This window comes from Lepidochelys olivacea (assembly GCF_965140295.1).
Source record: "Lepidochelys olivacea isolate rLepOli2 genome assembly, chromosome: 10".
NCBI lineage: Eukaryota > Metazoa > Chordata > Testudines > Cheloniidae > Lepidochelys > Lepidochelys olivacea.
This window is the reverse complement of record NC_140420.1, coordinates 35,258,091-35,282,081: the sequence shown is the minus strand read 5'-3', so window position 1 is coordinate 35,282,081 and position 23,991 is coordinate 35,258,091. Positions and strand designations below refer to the sequence as shown.

The window sequence follows — 23,991 nt, the reverse complement described above, 5'->3', positions numbered from 1 at the left end:
TTGCGACACTGGGTATGACAGTGCCATAAGAAAGCCTGTTCTCCCTTTCAGGTAATATTGTAAAAAAGAAGAGAGCAGCAGTATCACAAATGTAAACAGCATCACAAATGTAAACATCATGCAAATGTAAACAAACTTGTTTGTCTGAGCAATTGGCTGAATAAGAAATAGGACTGAGTGGATTTGTAGGCTCTAAAGTTTTACATGGTTTTATTTTTTGAATGCAGGGGTTTTTTTGCACATAATTCTACATTTGTAAATTCAGCTTTCATGATGAGAGATTGTACTACACTACTTGTAATGGTAGAATTGAAAAATACAATTTATTTTGTTTACAGTGCAAATATTTGTACTCAAAAATAAATTGAATGTATAGTTTGTATTTTGTTGTAACAGAATTCAATATATTTGAAAACGTAGAAAACATCCAAAATATTTAAATAAATGGTATTCTATTGTTTAACAGCGCGATTAATTTTTTTAATCATTTGACAGCCCTATTTAGAACACCTCTTAAAACACCATATTAAAATGTGATAAGAATGTGAATCATTTCTTTAATTCCTACTCCCTTCCCTTTTCATTATCTTATGAAGTTTACCATAGATAGTTTTATAAGGATTTTTTTAGAGGTGTGTAGATATTTACGCAGACTAGTTATCTGCTAATCCAAAGTCTTCAACCTATATGACTAGAAAACAACTGATTCATAGTTACAGAAAAGCATAATTCCCTCCTTTACTTCAAAGAAATAAAAGTTATAGTTTGGCACCAAGTAGTTGTGAAGTCTAGAACACTGACCATCCATCCGCAAAAGCTTCCAGGCATTCAAGTAAACTAGGTATGTAGGCTAATTTCAGCGCTATCATTCTTTCATTTTATTTTAAGGCTTGACAGCAATTAACTGCATATCCAACCTCTAGTTATTTTCTAGGTCAACAGAGGATTAAGATTTGCCAAAAATTGACAGCTCAGATTTTGTAAACCCTGATTTATTGTAGCTTATAATGTCACTGACATTTTTAATATTTAAAAGCCACATTCGGTATTTTACTGCAATATATAGTGTATTGTTTTAGTAATAATATGAATTATTATAGGTTAAAGCTACAGACAGTGTGGGACTGACAACTAATTATGAATCAAACTGTTTACAGCATTTTCAGTAAAGTATGCCAAGATGCGAAATACAGGCAAACATTTGAGCCTTCATATTTGAATTACACCACCATCCAGTGGAACACCAAAAACTGCCTATATTCAATTAAGCAGACAAGGTGAGTGACATGATAGCTTTCATTGGACCAGTTGCTGTTAGTCAGAGACACTAAGTATGTTTCCCAGACCTGAAGCTGAGCTTTGTGTAGGCCAGGGGTTGGCAACCCTCAGCACATGGCCTGGGAAAGGTGAACCATGGCCACAGGGGGCTGTGGAGGGGCCGTGCCTGCAGATGATCAACGTAAACAAAATGTCTCGCAGCTTACTCTGATGGGCCGTGTGCAGAAGGTAGCCGACCCCTGGTGTAGTCTCAAAAGCTTGTCTCTCTCAGTAATACAAGTTATTCCGATATAAGATATTACCTCACCCACCTTGTCTCTCTAAAATCCTGGGATGAACATGGCTACAACAACATTGCATGAATCCACTTAAAAAGGTCTAAAGCTTTAGAATTTGAAAGAATCAGATTTATCCTAAATATGAGTTTGTTTCAGATGCAATCAAGATAGAGAGTACCCTTTTATTTCCCCAAGTAAAGAAACTACGGTGGCTGAGAAAAAATTAGAAACTACTTATTACTCTATAAACAATTTAAAGTGTTCCCCGGGAGGCTTTTCCATTCTAAATGTTTTTGGGTTTTGTTTCCCCAGTATCACCTTCTTCCTTCATTTCACATTGTAAAAAGCTTAACTAAATTTTCACAAATTCGAAACTAAACCTAGATATTAGGCTTTCAGTTCCTCTACCCCAAAAAACATTGTTCCTATAGAGATGACTGAATTATTCAGGTTTTGCTCTCAAGATTTAATGCTTTTTAAAAGGAAGTGAATATTTTTAAAAGCTTGTCTCTAATGATTTCCCATACTAACACAAGCTGTTAACCTTTTAATGTTTGCTATTAACAGCTCAGGATAGAATATTGATCAGGACAAGAACTATGCACTAAATACGGTGCCTACAAGCTGATGCCAAACATTTTTAAGAGGAAGCTGGTGTCTCTTGTTGCTTTCCTTAGGTATGAATTTGAAAACATGCATATCCCGGTAAGAAAAAAAAACAGATAAACCTACTAAAAGCTAAGTGTTCTTACAAAATATTAACTGCATCCACAAATACAACTTCAGCTGTGTGTCAGACAGAGCTGGGGCAGTTTCCTCTGACATTTGAGAATGGTTTTATACCCTGCAAATCACACACCTTGAATGTTACAGTTCATCCAGTGTTTTGTGGCACAATACTGATGGTATCTTCCCTCTCAAAATGAAGCTAAAGGACAAAATCTCTCGTTAAGTAATCTGCCCCTACCCCTACTCTAGTCACATTTTGAATCCAAACACCCATTCCTTTGTTTTGACTCTTCCAGCCTTGTTTAATACCATCATGTGTTGAGAGGTTATGACAGCAGAGATATTTTTCAGAGGCCACTAGACTTATTCCTTGGGCTAGTGAGTGTTGGGTAAATGGCCGCACCATATACTGTAAATTAACAAGCATTGAGAAATTTTAGCCACCTACTAGTCAGAGGACTAAACCCAGTGTATTAAAAATGCAACCACTAGGATCTTGGACATCATTCTTATGTCACCTCCCTCCTGCCCCCCCCCCCTTGGACCTGGTCTACACTACAAGTTTATGTCAGGTTTAGCAGCATTAAATCGAATTAACCCTGCACCCATCCACACAACGAAGCCATTTTTGTTGACATAAATGGCTCTTAAAACTGATTTCTGTACTCCTCCCCAAGGAGTGGATTAGCACTGAAACTGACATTGCTGTTTCGAATTAGGGTTAGTGTGGACGCAATTCGAAGGTATTGGCCTCCAGGAGCTATCCCACTGTGCACCATTGTGACTGCTTTGGACAGCACTCCGAACTCTGATGCACTGGCCAGGTGTACAGAAAAAGCCCCGGGAACTTCTGAATCTCATTTCCTGTGTGGCCAGGCAAGCTCATCAGCACAGGCGACCATGCAGTCCCAGAATCGAAAAAGAGCTCCAGCATGGACCAAACCTGATCGCTGTATGGGGAGAGAAATCCGTGCTATCAGAACTACGTTCCAAAAGATGAAATGCCAAAAACATTTCAAAAAAATCTCCAAGGCCATGAGGGACAGAGGCTACAGCAGGGATGCAACACAGTGCTGCGTGAAACTTAGAGGAGCTCAGAAAAGCGTCCCAGAAAACCAAAGAATCAAACAGATGCTCTGGGACAGAGCCCCATACATGCCGCTTCTACGCTGAGCTGCATACAATTCTAGCGGGGGCAGCCACCGCTACCCCACCCCATCCGTGGACTCCGATGGACTCTGTGGACTCTCCACCATGGCTGAGGATTTTGTGGATGGGGAAGATGAGGAGGGGGAGGACGAGCTTGAGGAGAGCACACCGTTTTCCCCGACAGCCAAGATCTTTTTATCACCCTGACTGAAATACCCTCCCGACCCAACCAAGCTGGAGAAGGGACCTCTGGTGAGTGGACCTTTTTAAATATAATACATGTTATAAAAGCAAGCGTTTTTTAATGATTAAGTAGCCATGAGGACTTGGGATGAATTCGTGGCCAGTACAGCTACTGGAAAAGTCTGTTAACATGTCTGGGGATGGAGCAGAAATCCTCCAGGAACATTTCCATGAAGCTCTCCTGGAGGTACTCTAAAAGCCTTTGCAGAAGGTTTCTGGGGAGAGCAGCCTTATTGTGTCCTACCATGGTAGGACACTTTACCACACCATGCTAGTAGCAAATAATCTGGTATCATTGTATGACAAAGCTTGGCAGCGTACAGTCCTGATGTTTGCTGGCATTCAGAGGTGGTGGCCGTTCCTACTGGGCTGTTTGCCTATGGCAGAAAAGAAATCCTCCCTGCAGTTAGCCACCGTGGTGGGGGTGGGGGCATTGGTGCTGAGCTGTTTGCGTTTGGCTAGCAAGAATGTTCCCTGATACCAGCCACGCGGCGGGGTGAGGGGTAAAGCGATCATCCCAGAGAATGGGGGGGGTGGGGGGGTGGGAGGTAGTTTGTTTCTGCTGCTGCACATTAACAGGAAAACCGCAGCACTAAATGGCCCACTCAATGTGCTTTGCTTGGTATGGGAGAGGAGGGCGCTGCTGTTATGAAGGTTGCAGAAACCGAAAGACTATGGCTTACCATGGCCGCCTGCAAGCCGAATTCTGTTGCCAGCACTGAGTGTGTAATCTAACACCAAAGCCGCAGGCACTCAATATAAGATGCAAAATGTGACCTTGTACCAAAAATCACATGTGCTATGTAATGTGAATAGTGTTGTTCACCATGAAAGAGTATAGCCATTTTTCTGTAAAACGTACCTTTTAAATACTTCACTCTCTTTTTTTCCTCCACCTGCAAATGTTTCAAGCCTCCCTCCTCCGTCCTAAAGGCTACCTCAGATAAGGTGGCAAAAAAAAAACGCACGCGCAATGAAATGTTCTCTGACCTCATGCAGTTGTCCGGCACTGACAGAGCTCAGCAGAACGTGTGGAGGGACACAACAGCAGACTACAGGAAAGCGGCCAATGAACGTAAGGAGAGGTGGCGGCAGGAAGATCAGAGGAGGCATGATGCAAAGCCAGGGCTATTGCGGGATCAAACGGACATGCTCCGGCGTCTGGTGGAGGTTCATGAACAACAGCAGGATCACAGACTGCCTCTGCAGCCCCTGTTTAACTGCCCGCCCGCCCGCCCTCCTCCCCATATTCCATAGCCTCCTCACCCAGAGACCCAAGAATGCGGGGTGGGGGGAGGCTCCGGGCATCCAACCACTCTACCCCAGTGGACAGCCCAAGGAACAGAAGGCTGTCATTCAACAATTTTAAAGTGGCCTTTTCCTTCCCTCCTCCCACACCCCACCCGGGCTACCTTGTGAGTTATCTCCCTCTTTTTATAATCAATTAATAAAGAACACATTTTTTAAACGATAGTGACTTTACTTCCTTTGCAAGCAAGCCGTGATCGAAGGGGGGAGGGCGGGTGGCTTACAGGGAATTTAGAGGCAACAAGGGGGCGGGTTTTCATGAAGGAGAAACAAACAGAAGTGTCACACAGTACCCTGGCCAGTCATGAAACTGGTTTTCAAAGCTTCTCTGATGCACAGTGCTTCCTGCTGTGCTCTTCTAACCGCCCTGGTGTCTGGCTGCGCGTATTCAGCGGCCAGGCCATTTGCATCAACCTCCCCCCCGCCATAAACGTCTCCCCCTTACTCTCACAGAGATTGTGGAGACACAGCAAGCAGCAATAACAATGAGAATATTGGTTTCGCTGAGGTCTGAGCGAGTCAGTAAACTGCGCCACCGATCCTTTAAACATCCAAATGCACACTCTACCACCATTCTGCACTTGCTCAGCCTATAGTTGAATAGCTCCTTACTACTGTCCAGAGTGCCTGTGTACGGCTTCATGAGCCAGGATATTAAGGGGTAGGCTGGGTCCCCAAGGATAACTATAGGCATTTCAACATCCCCAATGGTTATTTTCTGGACTGGGAAGCAAATCCCTTCCTGCAGCCGTTTAAACAGACCAGAGTTCCTGAAGACACTAGCGTCATGAACCTTTCCCGGCCATCCCACGTTGATGTTGGTGTAACGTCCCTTGTGATCCATCAGTGCTTGCAGCACCATTGAAGAGTACCCTTTGCGGTTTATGTACTGGCTGCCCTGGTGGTTCCACAGTCAGGGAATCCCATTGCAGCAAAGCCATCTAGTATGACCTGCACATTTCCCAGAGTCACTACCTTTGATAGAGGCAGCTCAATGATTGCATTGGCTACTTGCAGCACAGCAACCCCCACAGTAGATTTGCCTGCTCCAAACTGATTACCGACTGACCAGTAGCTGTCTGGCATTGCAAGCTTCCACAGGACTATTGCCACTTACTTGTGAACTGTGAGGGCTGCTCTCATCTTGGTATTCTTGCGCTTCAGGGCAGGGGAAAGCAAGTCAAAGTTCCATGAAAGTGCCCATACGCATGCGAAAGTTTCGGAGCCACTAGGAATCATCCCAAACCTGCAACACTATGCGGTCCCACCACACTGTGCTTGTTTCCCGGGCCCAGAATCGGCGTTCCACAGCATGAGCCTGCCCCAGTAACACCATGATCTCCAAATTGCTGGGGACCGTGGTTTTAGAGAAATTTGCGTTCATGTCCTCATCACCGCGCTGCTGTCGCCTCCTCACCTGGTTTTTCAGGTGATTGTTGTGCATAAACTTCACAATCACATGCGAGGTGTTTACAATGGTCATAACTGCTGCCATGAGCTGAACGGGCTCCATGCTTGCTGTGCTATGGCGTCTGCTCGGGCAATCCAGGGAAAAGGGCATGAAATGATTATCTGCCGTTGCTTTCACAGAGGGAGGAAAGGTTGACTGATGACATTTGCCCATAACCACCCACGACAAACATTTGGCCCCATCAGACATGGGAGCTCAGCCCAGAATTCCAAAGGACAGTGGGGACTGCGGGAACTGTGGGATAGCTACCCACAGTGCACCACTCGGAATGTCGACGCATGCCACAGTACTGTGGACGCACACCGCCGAATTAATGTGTTTAGTGTGGACGCATGCATTCGACTTTATACAATTGTGCCAGCCTGAACCACTGGCTGCCTCATTTCTCTCCTTTGCGCATTCTTCCACACAGCCCCCTTATATATGGAACACTGAAGTGAAACAGCTTGTGAAGCACTACCGTCTCCTCCAAATTCCTCCCCAACATCTATTTCTGTACTGCCCATAAGAAGTAAATTGATAATGGCCACACAGAAAGCCACTGGGGACTGCTGATTTTTTAAAACAGTGATTCAGAACCATGGAACTATTCCAAGCCTATGTAAAAGCATTTTCTTACCCATCACCCTCTCCATCTTTTCAGTTTTCTTTCCAATGGTCACACAAACTAGATTAAGTTCTTCAACACAGAGAGTGCCTTCTGTGGGGTTTGGACAGCACCAGCCACAATGGGGCCCTGATGTTGGCCTGGGCCTTTGGGTACTATGTAATGAATGCAACTTAAACATTTATCAATTTTATTTATTAAAATAGCATTTTTGGTGTTTGAGACATCACCCACTAGTGGAGAAACCAGGACGGCCACAGCTCTGATTTCTCATACATTTTAACAGCCATATTATTTCTCCTTATTGAATGTTACAGCTATTTAAAAGACAACAACAACTGACCACCCACTTTGCAGCTCACTTTTAAGAATACTCAATTGAAGGTAAATATCGAATGTATTAAAATACCATGAAAATTATTCACCTCAACCAATTTATATTAAGAACTGGTGGGAAATCTTCAGGTGATCCCTTTAGAACTTGAAGGCAATACAAGGATATGAACAACTCCAAAGAAGCTATTAGAACCAGAAAAAATTAGAAGGGTCACTTTAATCTCATCTTTTAAATAAACTTTCCTCAGGTGACCTTTAGTGTTAAGGTTTGTTAATAACCCAGCCAAACCCTCACAGACTTTTAGTTCCCTAGATGCAGTTGAGCAAATTATGAAGCAAGTTTATTGATAATGGCAGTTTTAAACAGTAATTTGTGATACAACTAAAGCATAGCCCCTGAATTTGCACCATTTATTGATGAAAGGTAGGATCATGAAGCGTAACAAGCATGCAAAATTCTTACGCACCAAATTCCCCATCTCTAGAAAGGTCAAAATGCACTACATGGAGGCAGAATTGTAAGAGGAACAACCAGTATTAAAATCGGCACTTAGATGTTACCTTTTAGTCATTTTTGGAATGACTAATACCATTAGACAGTATGGGTCTACAATGCAATACTAGACGCTGACACTATGCTGAAAGGGTCTCCTTAACAGTGGGAGAAATATCTACAATGCTCAAATGCAAGTCTCCTGTTACAAGTGCATACACCAGCAGAATAATCCCTATATTATATGTACTAAATTACTGATGTACTATTGGCAAATTAAAGGAGTTCTTCAGGCTTCATTCTGAATTTCCTTTTTGTACTTCAAGCACTTTGTGGTTTAACGAATCGAAACTAGAGGAAGCTTCATTTTATGTTCAGAAACAGCTAACACGCACGGTATATCTGAATAGATGAGCAGACTGCAAACACAATCTGGTGATCTGCTCCATTCATGTTAACAGCCAGAGCTTCAGCAATTCATCAGCATGGCACCCCATCTGCAAAACTGACTTATCTCCACACCATTATTTAAGACAAAACCCACTGCAGAAAATTATGAAGAACTATTCCTGTATCTCACAACAACAAAAGTTAAACACATCAGGTGAGGAAGGAGCAAACAGAGCTACTCTCTTCTCCCTCCCAACCTGCGACATAGCAAGATGGCCAGCATGTGAGCTGCTAAGCAGCCACACAGCAGCTATTTGGAATGCTCTGTCATATTAGAATTGCTCCAGGAATTTAACACCACTTCCATTTAAAAGTCCCAGGGCACAGCTCATTTTCTGTTAAAAAAAAACAAACACACATTTTCTTAGCAGTCACCTAAGGAATAAAAGTGGCCACAGACTGACCACTTCTGGAGTGGACTGTGCTATGGAAATCTCTCTCACATGCAAGAAATTTGTCACTATTAAGTAAAAAAATACCATCTTCTGATACGCATAAGTGCTCAAGCCAGCACGACCAGCTTTTAAAATATCTAGGGTAATCAATTATTTTTTGTCAAGGCCCAAATTTCTTGGCCAAGGTATAGTCAAGGTTCAGACTCCAGAGAAACATTTTTCACGTGGCAATAATAATAATGGTAATAAATAAATAAAGATTTCACAGTCCATTCAAAAGCATCTTAACTACCCCTGACCAGGGGCGGGGTGTGTGTGTGTGTGTGTGTGTGTGTGTGGCGGGGGTGTCATGTTTTTCAAACCTTCCTGTACAGACATAGTTGGAAACACAGTTAATTAAACCTAAAGCCATGTTTTGAAAAAAAAAAAAAAGGCTCAAATGTTCAGGATCAAATTCTATCTTAACTGATGATTGCATTAGGGCCAATGGTAAATACAATCCAGCTGCCTTTTGGGAGTTGCCTGCTCCTCCTCCTCCATCTGAACAGTGCTGGCACAGTAAACCTTGCATTGCTCTTTAAGAACATCTGTGTTCGCTTATAGACCCCACCTAAAGTGCTATATTCAGGGTCCACATTTTCTTCGAGAAACCTGCCAAATGAAGCTAGAAGAGCTGGAATAATGACACTAAGTGGCATATGGATTTACAAAATAAGTTTTTATATGGCACCTTTACAAACATTAAGCATAAGCCACCCCCCCTATGAAATGAGTTTTACATCAGCCATTCTCAGATTGTGATCTGTAGGCCAGGGGTAGGCAACCAATGGCACCCGTGCCAAAGGCGATAAGCAAGCTGATTTTCAGTGGCACTCACACTGCCCGGGTCCTGGCCCCTGGTCCAGGGAGCTTTGCATTTTAATTTAATTTTAAATGAAGCTTCTTAAACATTTACTTTACATACAACAATAGTTTAGTTATATATTAAAGACTTATAGAAAGAAACCTTCCGAAAACGTTAAAATGCTTTACTGGCACGTGAAAACTTAAATTAGAGTGAATAAATGAAGACTCGGCACACCACTTCTGAAAGGTTGCCGACCCCTGCTGTAGGCCCTTGGTGGTCTGTGGGGTGCTGGCTGGTTACAGGATACTGACTTTCCTCCTTGATTCCAGCTGCATTAAGAGAGGATTATAAAATACATTACTTTCCCATGTGAGCAATTGCTATAGCTGCCACAAGGATGTTGTGTGATCCTAAATGAGAGGGGAAGTGTCCAAGACAAACACTATTAAGATGTATTCTACACTATGAGAGATTGAAGACCCTGGTACTATATCATTTTATAGATAAGCTGAGGCACAGAGATTGCATGACCTGCCCAAGGTTAAAGTAAATAGAGTTAATACTAGAACCCACAGTCCAGCTCCAACCACTACACATTTCTTCAGTGTGTAAATGGGATAAGGAGCTCTTTGCAACAAGTGGAACTGCTTCTTTCTAGCTATCACAGATGAACGGCATGGATCAAATTAGTTAACCCAAGAAAAAGTAAAATAGATGTATGCTCTTTAGAGCTCAGCAGACACTGAACAAAGCCAAATACCTGCCCAGTGTGGTTAACCCAGTTGCCAGTTTATGGATGGTGAGATACTACACAGATGACTTGCTTTTTCCTCAGTACCTGCGAATAGTGACTCAACAATTAAAATCCTGTTAATTAAATCTGGAAGTTCATATGCCTAAATCAAACAACTTGGCAGTTCTGCCCTTCATTGCACATCCTCCCTACTACTTGTTACCCCAAATCATCGTGTCAGACCTAAAATAAGAATGGAAAGATCCTGGAGACAGGAACCTTGTCTATTAGTCCTGTAAAGCATCAGAGCACACTTCTGGGTGCCATAAAAAAAATAAAACGTTAATATAGGAAGTCAATCTCTGATAGAAGTCAGTCACCACAGCTTGAGATCATTTCCCCTTTACCTAGATAAGCACATCTAAAATGCACAAACAAGATCACACAACAGGCCAAACAAATGTGTACAACTAGTTTCCATTTCTAGCTTATCAAGTCCATTGGAATTTTGAGTGAATAAATAAGTGAAAGTTCTCAGAGGCAGGAAACCATATTCAACAGAAAGGGGAAGAATGGTTCAGAGTATCCAAAGATCATCATGTATCCGAAGATCGCCAATATTTTGGCCATTGAAAAAGGATTTTTAATGTAAAGTCTGGAATCTTTGTTTTCCCGATGAACCACCACGATTGGCACAGAAGATTATATGAACAATGCAGAGTGACAGTACACAATGTGAATTAGGTGAGGAATCGCAACAAACAAACTCTCCCAGCTTTGTATTTAAAGTCATCAGCAGCTGAGCATTTTTGTGTGTGTAAAGCTTTTGACTGAACATTCAAAACAGAACACTGCTCCACCTCCTCATCAGCACAAAGACATCACATTTTAAACTGCTTTTAAAGAAGATTCTCTCTAATGAGCTATTCTACTGTAGTAGCTACATCTCTCTTTTGTTCAGAGTCTGAGGGTGGCAGAAGAGTTAACAGTATCACATTTGCCTACCTGTACCAAACTGTACAATCTGCTTTAGTGCGTTTTCAAGAGCACGAGTCTGAACACTTTAGAGCCTACAATTTTGCAAACACAAATCTGAACTGAGAGCTACACAGACAAAAAATAAGTTGGCTGAACACACAACACAAACAATTCTCACAGTAACAAGCAAACAAGGACTCTAATTTGCATTTGATTGTAATCCAAGCCTACAGAGCCCTAAAAATACACACCTACCTATTTACTTGATAAAGCTTTCCATTAATACAAATGGAAATTGAATAGAAGAAGAAACTGACAGTACAGCACATTCCCCTGAAGAGAACTGCCAATTTAAGCACAATCCAGTATCTGATCAATTCAGCTTGCAAAAGGCAATGAATGCTGGAGCTTTAATTGCATCTGGGAATCCCAATTTCACATTCTCCAGGTAGTTCTCTGGCATCCATTCCTGTTAAGAGTCAAACCTACCACCTTGGGCAGAAGCTCTTGTCATGCTGCCACACACAGAGCACTATTGGCACAGAACTACAGACTGGAATGTTTAGATTATAAGATCCTCTGGGCAGGAACTGAGAGTTCTATGACTTGTACAGCAACAAACACGTTGGCTGCACTTAATTTATTTCTAAAGAAGTTGGTTCAAGATAAGTAATAATACTATTACAGTACCACGTTTTTGCAGAGGAGGGGTGTCAGAGAAAGGATGAAGGAATGCTAAGGGTGTTTAATTTAACTCCTGCCCCAAGTAAGAGTCTTGAGATGATATACAGGGAGTTGGTGGCTAATATTAAGCCCCAAGATGGCTACCACCTCACGTTATGGAAGGAGCTCTACCAAGGAAAACGTCTATTTCCTCTTTTTGTAAAAATTTGTTCCAAGAGCAGCAAAATCAGAGTAAGTACCTAGTCCACTGATGAAGCAAAGAAAAAATGCCATGGAAATATCCCTTTAAATACAGAAGGACTCATTCACCTGAATCCTCCTTCAGTTGCAGATGGGACCCACTATGTGTAGAATGCATGTACAAGTGAAGGGCTGATCCTCCCACATTTCAACTAGAACAGGGTTCTCAAACTTTTTGTATGGGCAACCCCTTTAACACAGCAAGCCTCTAAGTGCAACCCTCCTTATAAATTAATTTTTTTTTTTTTATATTTAACACTATTTTAAATGCTGGTGGCAAAGGGGGTTGGGGGTGGAGCTGGGCTGGAGGGGCTGTGGCTGTCAGCCTGAGCCCCACCATGTGTGGAGTTGACAGCTTGCAACCCCCCATGTAATAACCTCAACCCCCGTTTGAGAACCCCTGAACTAGAGGAACAGGAAGTATAACAAAGTGGCCAATATATGACTAGGTATGGATCAGCCTGAGTTGATGCACTCCAGTCCACCACTTGATCACCACCACTGAGAAGCAACAAGCAGATGCCAGAGCCTTGGGGAAAAGCTCCTGCAAGGCAGTTTCCTTTTTCTCCCCCAGCACAGAGATCAACCTCACTCTCCTGATCCTGCAGCTGCCCACAGAGGGGAGCTTGAAACTTGGGGACTTCCAGTCATAAGAGTAGGAGAGTCCTTGCTATGGAGCATCTCAGACTCAGATTCCAAGGTGAGAAGCGACCATTGTCTGACCTCCTGCATAAACACAGGCCCATAGAACTTTCCCAAAATAATTCTAACCAATTTTGATTTAAAAATAATCAGTGACCAAGAACCCACCACGACCCTTGATAAATTGTTCCAATGGTTAATTACTTTCACTATTAAAAGTGTATGCTTTATTTCCAGTCTGAATATGTCTTAAGCTTCAATTTTCAGCCACTGGATCGTGTTATTTCTACCTCACCCCAAAACATCATGGAGCAGCAGCAGCAGCAAAGAACTCAATTCTCCTTCCCCTAGCAACAGGAACTGCTGAAAACTCTGAAAACCCCCTCTCCCCCACCCCCCAAGCAAAGAAATGGAAAAGGAAAAAGGGAAAACAGTATTTTGAGGAACCTGCTTTGAAGGTCTGGAAAAGTTGCTCTCAACACTTCTGTCAGAGCCTGACTGCTCAAGGAGAGAGAACCTTGCTGAATTTTGTCCAAGCCATCTTCAATCTACAAGAAGAAAGTATTTACTTGTCTTCTGATGTTGCTACAACAAAAGGGGACATTCTTCTTTTGTTAGACTGTTAAACTCTTATTTTAGAAGGTGCAAAAATAAATAAAAGGGGAGAAAAAAAAAAACAAGTTCTACGTAAAGTGTCAGACAGATCCTCCAAAATTTAAAAACTTTTCTGATAAGATGCAGAAGTCACCTGTTGCCAATACTTGGATTTGGCTCTCTAATCAGCCAGTACACAAAATCAATTGGAAAAAGACAAACATGCCCTTTCCACAAAAGTGACACAAAGAAGTTGCTCCTGAACTAAAATCCATGAAGAATGAAATTCAAGCCACAATTAAAAATCTTAGAAACATAGAAGAACTAGTAGAACAAATCACCAAAATGGATGCAGGCATCTACGAACATGTAGATATTGCCACAAATATGGGGAGGTTGAAACACAGAATTGGAGCGTAAGTCAAAGGTCTCAGAAAATTTTGAAAGACAGAAATTGTTAGTCTATACTACAAAGTTTTGTCAGTGTAGCTACGTCAGCTAGCAGTGTTGACTAATCACCTCTTTAGCCGACATTAGCTGTGCTGGCATAACACCTGGGGTAGGTGCAACTACGCGGACAGAAGAATGCTTCTGTCAGCAAAGCTAATGTCTTTTGGAGAGGCGGTTTAGCTAGGCCAGCCAAAGAACTCCGCCTGCCAGTGTATGTTGCATCTCTACAAAGGGGCTACATCAGCATACCAGCAAAAGCTCTGTAGTGTAGACAAGCTCTTAGACAAAGAAGTGCCTGTGCGGCTTGAAAAGGGGACCTTTAATTTGTGGAGGCTCTGTTCAAAGAGACTATAGGAGAGACTTTTGGTGGAGTGAGAGAAGAAAAGGCTTCCTTTCCCGTCCTTAAGGATAATTAATGAGAATCAGACACTTGGATAAAAACCTATTTAAATTAAGCAATAAAATTAAGACAATCCCACTTTCCCAGCACCTCATAAAGAAAAGAGAGAGAAATAAAGGTATCTTGTGAGTAGAATCCACTTTCCTAACAAATTTAACATGCTCATCTACTCAAGGATTCTAAGAGAAGGATATTTGCATCAGTGCAGGTGTTTCAGAGAACAGACTGTCTCTTATTTGAGGACCCACTTGAACATCAAACTCAAATTTGCAGAAAGAAATAGCAAAGCATGCACAGCTGACCAAGTTGCTTCTTGGATGGTATTACCTGAATGAGCATTTTTTTTTTTTTGAGTCTCTCTCTCAGCCAGACTGCTAACTCCACACTCTTAAAACACATCATTGGTTGGAATGGTCAATTCAGCAAACCATTAAAAAAAGTTATGAAGCAAAATTCTCAGTACAACAGATGTATAACTGACATTCTGAGAGTTTTGTTTTGGCAGAGGAGGTCTGTGGATGAGGTGGTAAACAGCTGAACTAATTTATGAGAACAGAGAGAACTGCCAAGCTAATCTCAGGGATGTACTTGAGGCAATGAGAACAGAAATCCACATTTGGACTAATCTGCAGGGGTTGCTGCTGCTGTTGCAGGATACCTGCTGGCTTAACAGGGATACTGATTTTAAGTGACATTACACTATTAGTTGAATACCAAATAAAGAATATTTAACTTTGACTACATAACCATGACTGCTTTCCTTAAAATTAACAGTTCTCTTCTTCCCTGACCTTTCATGAACAAACCATAAGTTTTTATATAACTGAACATGACAAATGACTAGCCTTAATCATGATTATTATAAAAGTACTTTAAAACTACTCTCTCGGTTTGAAGTATTTTTTCCTAATTTTTTGACCATGCTTCTTGTTCTATACACTGAGCATTTACTTGCATTATGTTTCTCATGCCAATTGAACTCGACTCCTTGCTTCATTTTCACAAAGCATGCCTATGGCACTATAGAGATAGTGAACTTATTTTAAAAGTAAAAGCTTTTATTATGAAGAGATGGTAGCTTCTTAATGATGGCAGAGCTTGTGAAGACCTTATACTTAACTTGATGGGCATTTCAAATGCAGAGATGCTTTAAGGTTGTGGTGGTGCTAAACAGATGGCAGGGGCTTCACATTTCCTCCATTTCCCTCCTTTTGGTTTACTAATTTTCCCCCAAATCAATAGGGTTCTAGCCACTAATGCCTAGAATATTCCCTGGAATTCTGGAATTGATCAGATGAAACAATCAAAAAATACCACATTACAAAACAGACAGAATGGGGGTAAACCCTGCTATGGGAGATGGGGGAATGGGAGAGAGTCACAGAGGGGAATAGAAGTGCACCAGAGCAGCTGGTATGGGAGAAGAATGGGGGAACCTGGTATAGGAGGAGGGGGAACAAGGGGTGCACAGAACCCCTGGCAGAGGAAGATTAGGGGAAGCTGCAGGGAGTCTCTAAAATAGATGGTGATGGAAAGGACAGTGAGCTTGTGCGGTGGAATGGAGCGATACAATGAATAAGCTCAGTTTACATAAATGTGCCACCCGCTAGTTAAGGTTGAAGCTAATTTTCCATTGCAATCTCAGTTCTGATCCTCTTTTCCTCTAACTTTCCAAAATTAACTTGTGTGCCTGTAAACTCACAGCCTTATCCTATGCCAGGGCAGAATTTTGACAAAGTTTGCATTGTATCAGACATAGCCAGCTAGCCAGTTCTGTCGCATCATGGAACGATGCATTCTGGGACACGTCTACAAGATAATCTTGTTGCAACACTGAACAGGTATAAATTAGTCAGGTAAGTGGAATTTAACTTTATATACAAACCACTTTACAACCATTAATTAGTTAAGTCTCAATCTTCATGGAGTATTTCCCTCATCTGTTAAAATGGGGCTATGGAGGTACAAAAAGTTAAATGAATTGCCAAAGGTCAAAAAAGGAAGTAACGCTTTAGAACTGGGGCTAGAACTCTAAAGCTCCTAGACTTGTTTGGTCAATCCACTAGACCACATTGTCTTAGACTGGTTTAAAAAAAGGCTCTCTTTTTAAGGTTATGTATGACCTAAGGGATTTAAAATATGAAAAATTTTAAGACACAGAAAGCAGCCCACTGTTTATGCAACAATTGTAGGCTACCTCAGTACAGCAGCAGGTTTCCTCGGTAGTTATATAACAAAATAACGTATAGCTGGCCAGCAAGACTGGACAGGGACCAAAATACCCAGGACTTAACATTTACTTGTCGGGGCAATCAGGCAGCATCTCCTGGCAAACGTGGGGCTTAAGTCACAGCCAATTTCTGCAGAGTAAGTTTTTTACTTAAAAGGAGGAAGTGATAGCACATATGGTTGCAAAAACAATTGGAAGGTTATTTTATAGCATGCACAAATACACACACAGATCCCTGCTCTGCAAAGCTTAGGAAAAAGGCTCAAGCAGTCAGTGTCCATTTTGATTTCTACAAGCTGTGGTATGTTATCCTATGCACCCCTGTTTTATGTAGGCATTCTTTGTTTACTTGCATGCTGATGCTGCTTGCACTGTATACTTCCTACTTCTCTATGTCCTGTTGGCGTCTAGTAGCAGCAGCACAGAACTTAGTTCTCTGCTCCAAAAATGAATGCCATAGCTACGCTATCAGCTAAATCAGCACGGCTGCGAGGGATGCAGTGGTGTCGATTTAGCGGGTCTGGTGAAGACATGCCTCTCCGAGAGGCAGAAGCTATGTTGGCGGAAGAGCGGCTCCCGTCGACACAGTGCAATGTAGACACCACTGTAAGTTGACCTAAGTTACATCAACTTCAGTTATGTAACTTATGTACCTGAACTAATGCAACTTAGATCAACTTACAGCATTAGTGTAGACCTGCCCAAAGTGAGGGAGTGCTTCACGTCACTTTGAAGCAAACAAGGACTGGCACCAATGTATTTTTGGACAACCTTCCTCCAGTCCTTTGACTGAAAGGATGGGCTGAAGTGAGGTATTTAAAGCAGGTGATGATGGAAGAGAAAACACGTTTTCCGGGAGGAAGTCCCCCCACCTTCGCTGTTTTGTTCTTAAAACAAACCAAAATACACTTACCAGACAACACCAAGGTACATCCCCCTCTACACTCCTGCCCACATAAGCAGAGGACCAGGAATCACACTTTGGTATATCATAGGGCAGTGCCCAGTAGAGCAGCCCAAACTGTCATTTTTGGTCAGTCGAATGTCATAATTCGATGGTTGAAGAGATGTTCTAGTACTATGATGTTTCATGCATAATAAATGCTAAAAAAAATAGTGTATTTTCTAAGACAAATGCACTAAGATCCTGGGTTGGATCCAACCTGAGTTAAAACTGCACTTGTCAGGATCATGAATGATCTTGCACGGGTTTTAGTTTGGGTTCAGCTGACTGTTTCTATCATGCTGGACCCAAGTTACTTTTAATATAATTGACTTTGACTGCTATTTCAGCAATCAACTGACTTTGCTGGTGTAACTGGAAAGAAGATAGAAATCAATTCGTTCTGATGGACAATTGTGTGTCACTGATGTGGGATTAACATTCAAGGATGAAAGCTTATGGTACAATAATTATTTTCAAGTTACGTGATATGCTCTACCCATTTGTTTGTCCTGTGACCACCTCACACCACTACCACAACAGCTTTATTTTTTAGTTGTTTAAAAGAGCTCTTGGTAGAGCTGTTTTATCGCTTGCAGTTCAGAATGCAGCAGCATTGCTCTCTGATGAGTTACCGATGAAATAGCAAAATTACTTTAAATTGGTACCGTTAGTTTTTAAAGCCATTAACAGAATTAGGTCTAGCTACGTTAGCATTTGCTCTATGAGACTTTGAAGAGTATTTCTGAACTGACTGCATGAATTCAGTTTCTCCCATTGGCTATGAAGGGTACTACACTGTGGAAGTTGTTCTGCACCTTGAAATTCCCATAATTCCTGCCCATTTAAAAAAAAATTAAAACACATTTGAGAAAAATAGCTTTAAGAATGACCATTCTTGGCCCTATTTCCTTCAATTTCAATCCAACTAAACCTCAATTAAGTAACCTGTTTTCATTAGGATGTATGTTAACAGGGGAATATATTTATTTATGTCTGTTTCCATTATGTGGTACAGCATCTCTCCACCACTTTTCTCAAGGCCTTTTTTTGGGTGGGAATAGATGTGATACAAAAGGTGAGTACTACATAAATGAAATAATACACAAAGTAGGAATGTAAGGAAAATCTTAAAGTTAATAGTTATAAACAGGCTTTACCACGCCTTATCATGACCCTCATAAGAAGTATCCTGCCCCCAGCAGCAGCAAATATTTGATGATTCAGAAAAAAGGAAAACAAAGCTGTAATACATCTAGTCAAATGCATAATTCCGCATGCATGTGAAGGGGAGAATTCCCTTCTGACACCTGGGATGATTAGTTTATACCCTGAAGCATGAAACCTGAAAAACTGTAGTTATGCATGCTAAGAGAAGTAAATGATCATAAGACTACTCCACCTCTTAAAAATACAGCTATGATATTTATCCAACCTCCTGAAGCAGAGATTTCCCCAGGCTGGGTAGCCACTGTGGGCAGTACTATCTTTGTTTGTTTCAGATGTATTTAGCTATTAATTTAATGGCAAGTCCACTTGTTCGCCTATTAAGTGACAGTTCTACTCTGAAAAATGACATTGTAGAGTTCCACGTTTATGGTGCCTTACTGATCTCAGATTACATGTGCTCAGCTTACAAGTAGACATCTTGAAGTCAGGCAGAAAGTCATGAAATACTGCTTTCACCTGAGAGAGGAGGCAAGGGTCATGGGGAATGTACTGAAAAGATCAGAGTTCTTCCTGGAGAGATGCACACAAATGTCAGTGACGTAGAATCCTCTGCCATCAGATCCCTCACTTCCAAAGTTGCACGATCAACTCTCTTTCTGGTCCTATTCTTCATTTACACGGAATCAACAGGAGAACTGATGAAACATCATGGGCTCAAACGTCAACAAGACACAAGTGACATCTATCCATTCATATGACTCCATTATTATCACATCACTATCCCAATGCTTGGCTGAGATCATCTTATGAATGAAGGATAGTTGGTTGAACTTAAACTCAAGCAAAACTGAGGTCATGTTGGTTGGCACAGGAAAACAATTTTGAGATGTTTGCAGCCACGGGGCATCCTCCTCTGGCTGAAAATGTACATCCACAACTGGTCACGTCCGTTTGCAGTTTAGGAGTGCTCCGGTACCCCTCACTTATGCTAAGCACTAATAGAGCCACATCCACAAGCAACATGTTCTACCATGTACAGCTAGCTAGAAGACCACTTCCCATCCTGGTGAATCAGGATCTTTCTTTGGTAATACACACCTTTGTCACCTCCCAAAGGGAGTACAGCGTTGAAGTTTACTTGGGCATGAAACAGTCAGTTCTCAGTAAACTACAACAAGTGCAGAATGAAGCAGCAGCAAGCCTCCTCAGCAAAACCAGGCTATAATAAAGACATCAAACCTGTTCTGGGCTCACTACACCATCTCCTCATAAAATATCACATCTAATTCAAAAGTTCAGGTCTTTTCTTCAAGGTACTCAAAGACATGGGACTCAGGATGTCTAAGAGATTGCCTAAAGTTTGAGGAGAACTGTGGTTGAGAACTCCACACCTATGGCACTGTGGAACTTCCTATAGCAAGGATAAAGCTTGTGTGCAAGAGACAGAGCTTTCCCGGAAGCTGGTCCACGATAGTTGAATGAACCCCTATAGGATCAAAAAACTACCTCAAATCTCACTACTTACCATGTAAGTTCAAGGTATACTTCTTTGAGCTTGTCTTTGCAACGCAATGACAGCACCCCATACATTAAAAAAAGTCCTCATGCAGTTTTCTGTCAGAGAGAGGAACGAAAGAACTAGCCATGATAGATGCCAGCAATGTCATTTAATGCACTACTGGAAGCCATTTCAATAACACAGTGATGAGGACAATGTAAGAACTTGAACAGAATATTTTTACCCCTAACAGCCAGCCTCACAAACTTACTGTAGGCTTAAACTCAAGCTGGGTTTTGGGCGGTTTTTGCCCAACATCACCAGGAACGAAGGCCTGTAGGTCAAACTATGTTATACCTTTGCAGCGCCATTAAATGCTATAGGATTATCACAGGGACAAAGCAAAATGCAGAACAATGGCAGTCTAATACCTGGAACTTGGTTAATATTTCTGTTACATTATGATGTATGGGAAGGAAAGAACCCATTTCACTCTTCCATAGCGTTTGACAACTAAGCAATGAATAATTGTTTTCACTAAAGAAAGCAGTACAATTCTGAATATACGCTAGATTTGCTGAGTAAGAAGAATCTGCTTTTATACAGTCCTTTTGAAAGTAAAAGCCAAACGTTAAGTATCTGTGAGCAATTGCTTACAAGAAAAATCCCAACTTGAGGCTGATTCTGCAACAGGATCTGCATGCATAGACCTCAGACCAGCACAGCCCAAAGCTCTGTGTGGTCACAAGAATCTATTAGTGTGATCCCAATTGCCGAATTTAGACCATATGGTTTAGTTTATTTTTAGAATGCATTTTTGAATACTTTAGCAGGTGCATATGTAATAATGACAGGATCAAACCTGGGACCTCTGAAGTTTAGTGTATGAGTTTCTACTGAGGGAGCTAAAACCACTTGGCTTTTAGCTAAGGCCTTAGCAGGCTCATTAATCTCTAAGTCAGTCGTTCTCAACCCATGGCCAACTTGCAGCCCAATTAGCACATTGCTGCAGCCCATGCAACATTCTCAGGCATAAAACAGAAAGAGCTGCATAGGCGGCCCACCATGGTAAATAGGTTGAGAACCAATACTTTAGGTGGTCTAAGTGCCACACGAGGGGGACAGAGCATCACACCTAGCAGTCATGTGTCACACACGGGGAAAAGAGTATTTTATCTGGTATACCGACAAGACATCCTGCAGTAAGAATGGACTGATATTAGAATCAGTTGATCAAGCAGAAAAAAGGGGCATTTCTATAGTGCTCACTCCTTACAAGGTTCTTTGTTACAGGCTACTATTCTGGTTGTGTCCTATATCCATGCTCCACCTTTAACACAGCCCAATTTTAAACACTTCACCTCTCCATCCCAAGAAGAGCCTTTTTGACAGTGGACTGTATCAATACTCACCCTTTGAAACACAAGCATGCCAGTGGCAGTTAATTCCCTTGCAGGCAGGTACATGCATATCCCCATACAGGTACATTATCCTCCATTTTGCCTGAATCCATTCACAGCCACCCAGGACCTAGTACCCCACTCGCTCTTGGGGTACTCATACAGGGCAAACCATACACCCACCCCTTGCATTTGTGTTTCACACTGGCCAATGTTGCTCTCACTTACCATGGTGATTTAGGAGGCGTTTCAGGTGATTTGGTTCTTAGGTATGGCTGTCTCACTCAGTTCATGTCATGGTCAGAGGCAGTTTTATCAGGTCTTCCCCACCCATTCAACTAAAAATAACCTACCCCCTAGTACTCCCTAAAAATAACACTAAGACCCACACTTCCTCTCTTGTCCCACACACAGCCTCAGCAACCCATCAGCCCGAGAGAGCCAGTTACAGAATCATTAAAAGTTCTCCCCTCCACAGGAGTACAGCAATTATTAAATTAAAAGAGGGAGACACCTAAAAGCCTGGTCTTCTTTTTTCTTTGGGAGAGAACAAGTCAGAGGCCAATGCCCTTGCCTTGGGGTAGGGACCTGCCTATTCTTGTTGGTGCAGGGGGAAGTCCTATGTCCCAAGGCCCACCCTGAGGTTGTTTTTTTTTCTGTAGAGAGGGGGGCAGTCAGTGATGTAAGGAGACCTGTGCCCTTACTAGGGTTGTGCGCGTGTGTGGGGAAGGAATACAGTTCTTATAGCCCTTTCTGTGGTTGAAGGACCCTGTCAAGGAAGGGGGGGGGGGTGCAATAAAGAAGGTGGGAGTGTGTTCCTCCTCCTGGGGGGAAAGGCCAGAGTCCCTCCCTGGATGAGAGATCTGTAACCTGGAGGGAGAGGCCTGTTCCCCGCAGTGGCAGGGAGGTCTGTATTGGGGGAGGCCTATTACCCCCCCCAGTAGAGACTGTATCAGAAGAAGGAAAGGCCTCGGTCCCTTCCTGGCAGGGGAGAGGAGCTGTATCGGGGGCGGGGGGCCTGCTCCCTCAATGGCGGTTGGGGGGGGGGGGGGCTGTATCCTGGGGGGAGAGCCTGTGTCCCTTCCTGGCGGGGGCTGTATCCGGGGCCGGGGAGGGAAAGGCTCGTGTCCCTCCCTGGCGGGGGGAGGGGCTGTTCCCCTCAGTGGCGGTTGTGGGCTGTAAGGGGAGAAGGCCCGTGTCCCTCCCTGGCTGAAGGGTTTGTAGCCTGCGAGAGAGGCCTGGCCCCTTGAGTTGCGGCTGGGGGGCTGTAGCGGGGTTGGGGAGGCCTGTGTCCCTCCCTGGCCGGGGTTAGGGGCTGTATCCCGGTGCCGGTGGCCCTCGCCTCTCTGCCCGACCGATGCGCGCTGCTGTCCCCGCACGAAGCCCCCCTCGCTGCCGCTGCCCCTGGCCCCGCAGTCACCGCCGCTCCCGCACCAGGCGCATCCTTCCTCCTCCTCGCTTCCTCTCCGCCTCTGGGGGCACGGCAGCCTCCGCCCCTCCCCGCCGGAAGCGACCTATGGACTCACAACGAGGCTGGCCGGGTTGCCGGCGGCCTGACCAATCCGAAATCGACAGGGGCGGAAGCGGTACCGCCGGTCGGGGCGTAACGCAGTGCGCACGAGTGCGGGCGGTGTGCCTCGACCGCCATGTTGGTAAAGGACAGTGAGGCGATTACCTGGCACTGTGCATGGGCGGGCTGCGTGGGAGGCTAGTTCCCCGAGCTGCGCGTGACGCGAGCTCAGTCCCGCCTTTCCCATCACCCATCCCTCCCCCCCTTCCTTTGCAGGGCTAAAGGGGGCTGCCACCTCACCTTTGCTTGGGGTGGTCACTTCCCATCCCCAAGTGAAGGGGCAGCCCCTCCCCCCCCCGAGTTGGGTGCTTCCATAGGGGCTGTTCTGCTGGCTACCGCTGGCTAGAGTGACCTGTACCCAAATATTTCACTGTGCAGAATTAGTCAGTGGAACTCACTGCCACAAGATATAATTGAGGCCAAGAGCTTAGCAGGACTCCAGGAAGGGCTGTATACTTACACTGATAATGAGACCACCCACAGTAACATGAGAGGATTTAACAAAACAGAAGGGATATAAACCCTCCTGCTGCAGGGCATGACTGATGGAGCTCCCCTTGTCACAATTCAGAGCAACTGCACCTGTATTCCCCCTTTGTGGCCTTGCAAGGGAACCAACTCTGGACTCCTGGCTCCTCTGCTGTCACTTCTCTAAGGGGGAGAGCCATGTTTCTCTCTCTCCGGAACAGGTTTTTTCCAGGCTGCACAGTTCCCTGTCTACACGATTACTCCCAGCAAGCCAGAGGGCCTAAGCAGGCCAGCGTCCACATTTTTCTGGCTCTCTTCATAATTGACCACAGTTACAAATGATCACACAGCTCTCTCTAAGTAAGCACATTTATTCTTAATGTGAAAGCACTACAGAGAAAACATTA

The 23,991-nt window shown here is 43.3% G+C and overlaps 1 protein-coding gene across 3 annotated transcripts in view; it reads right to left on the bottom strand.

Annotated features, from left to right (window-relative positions):
* The window catches only part of XPO6 (exportin 6), a 113,372-nt gene extending 90,348 nt beyond the window's left edge, over positions 1-23,024 (bottom strand). For 2 of the 3 annotated variants that reach the window (XM_084641313.1, XM_084641314.1), the window contains exon 1: positions 21,775-23,023. In XM_084641313.1, coding sequence (XP_084497439.1) covers positions 21,775-21,777 — 3 coding nt within the window. In that variant the 5' untranslated portion in view covers positions 21,778-23,023. Of the gene's footprint in view, positions 1-21,774 lie in introns of all 3 variants that reach the window. The other variant, XM_084641315.1, reaches the window with a different exon arrangement.
* Between the last annotated feature and the right edge of the window lie 967 nt (positions 23,025-23,991).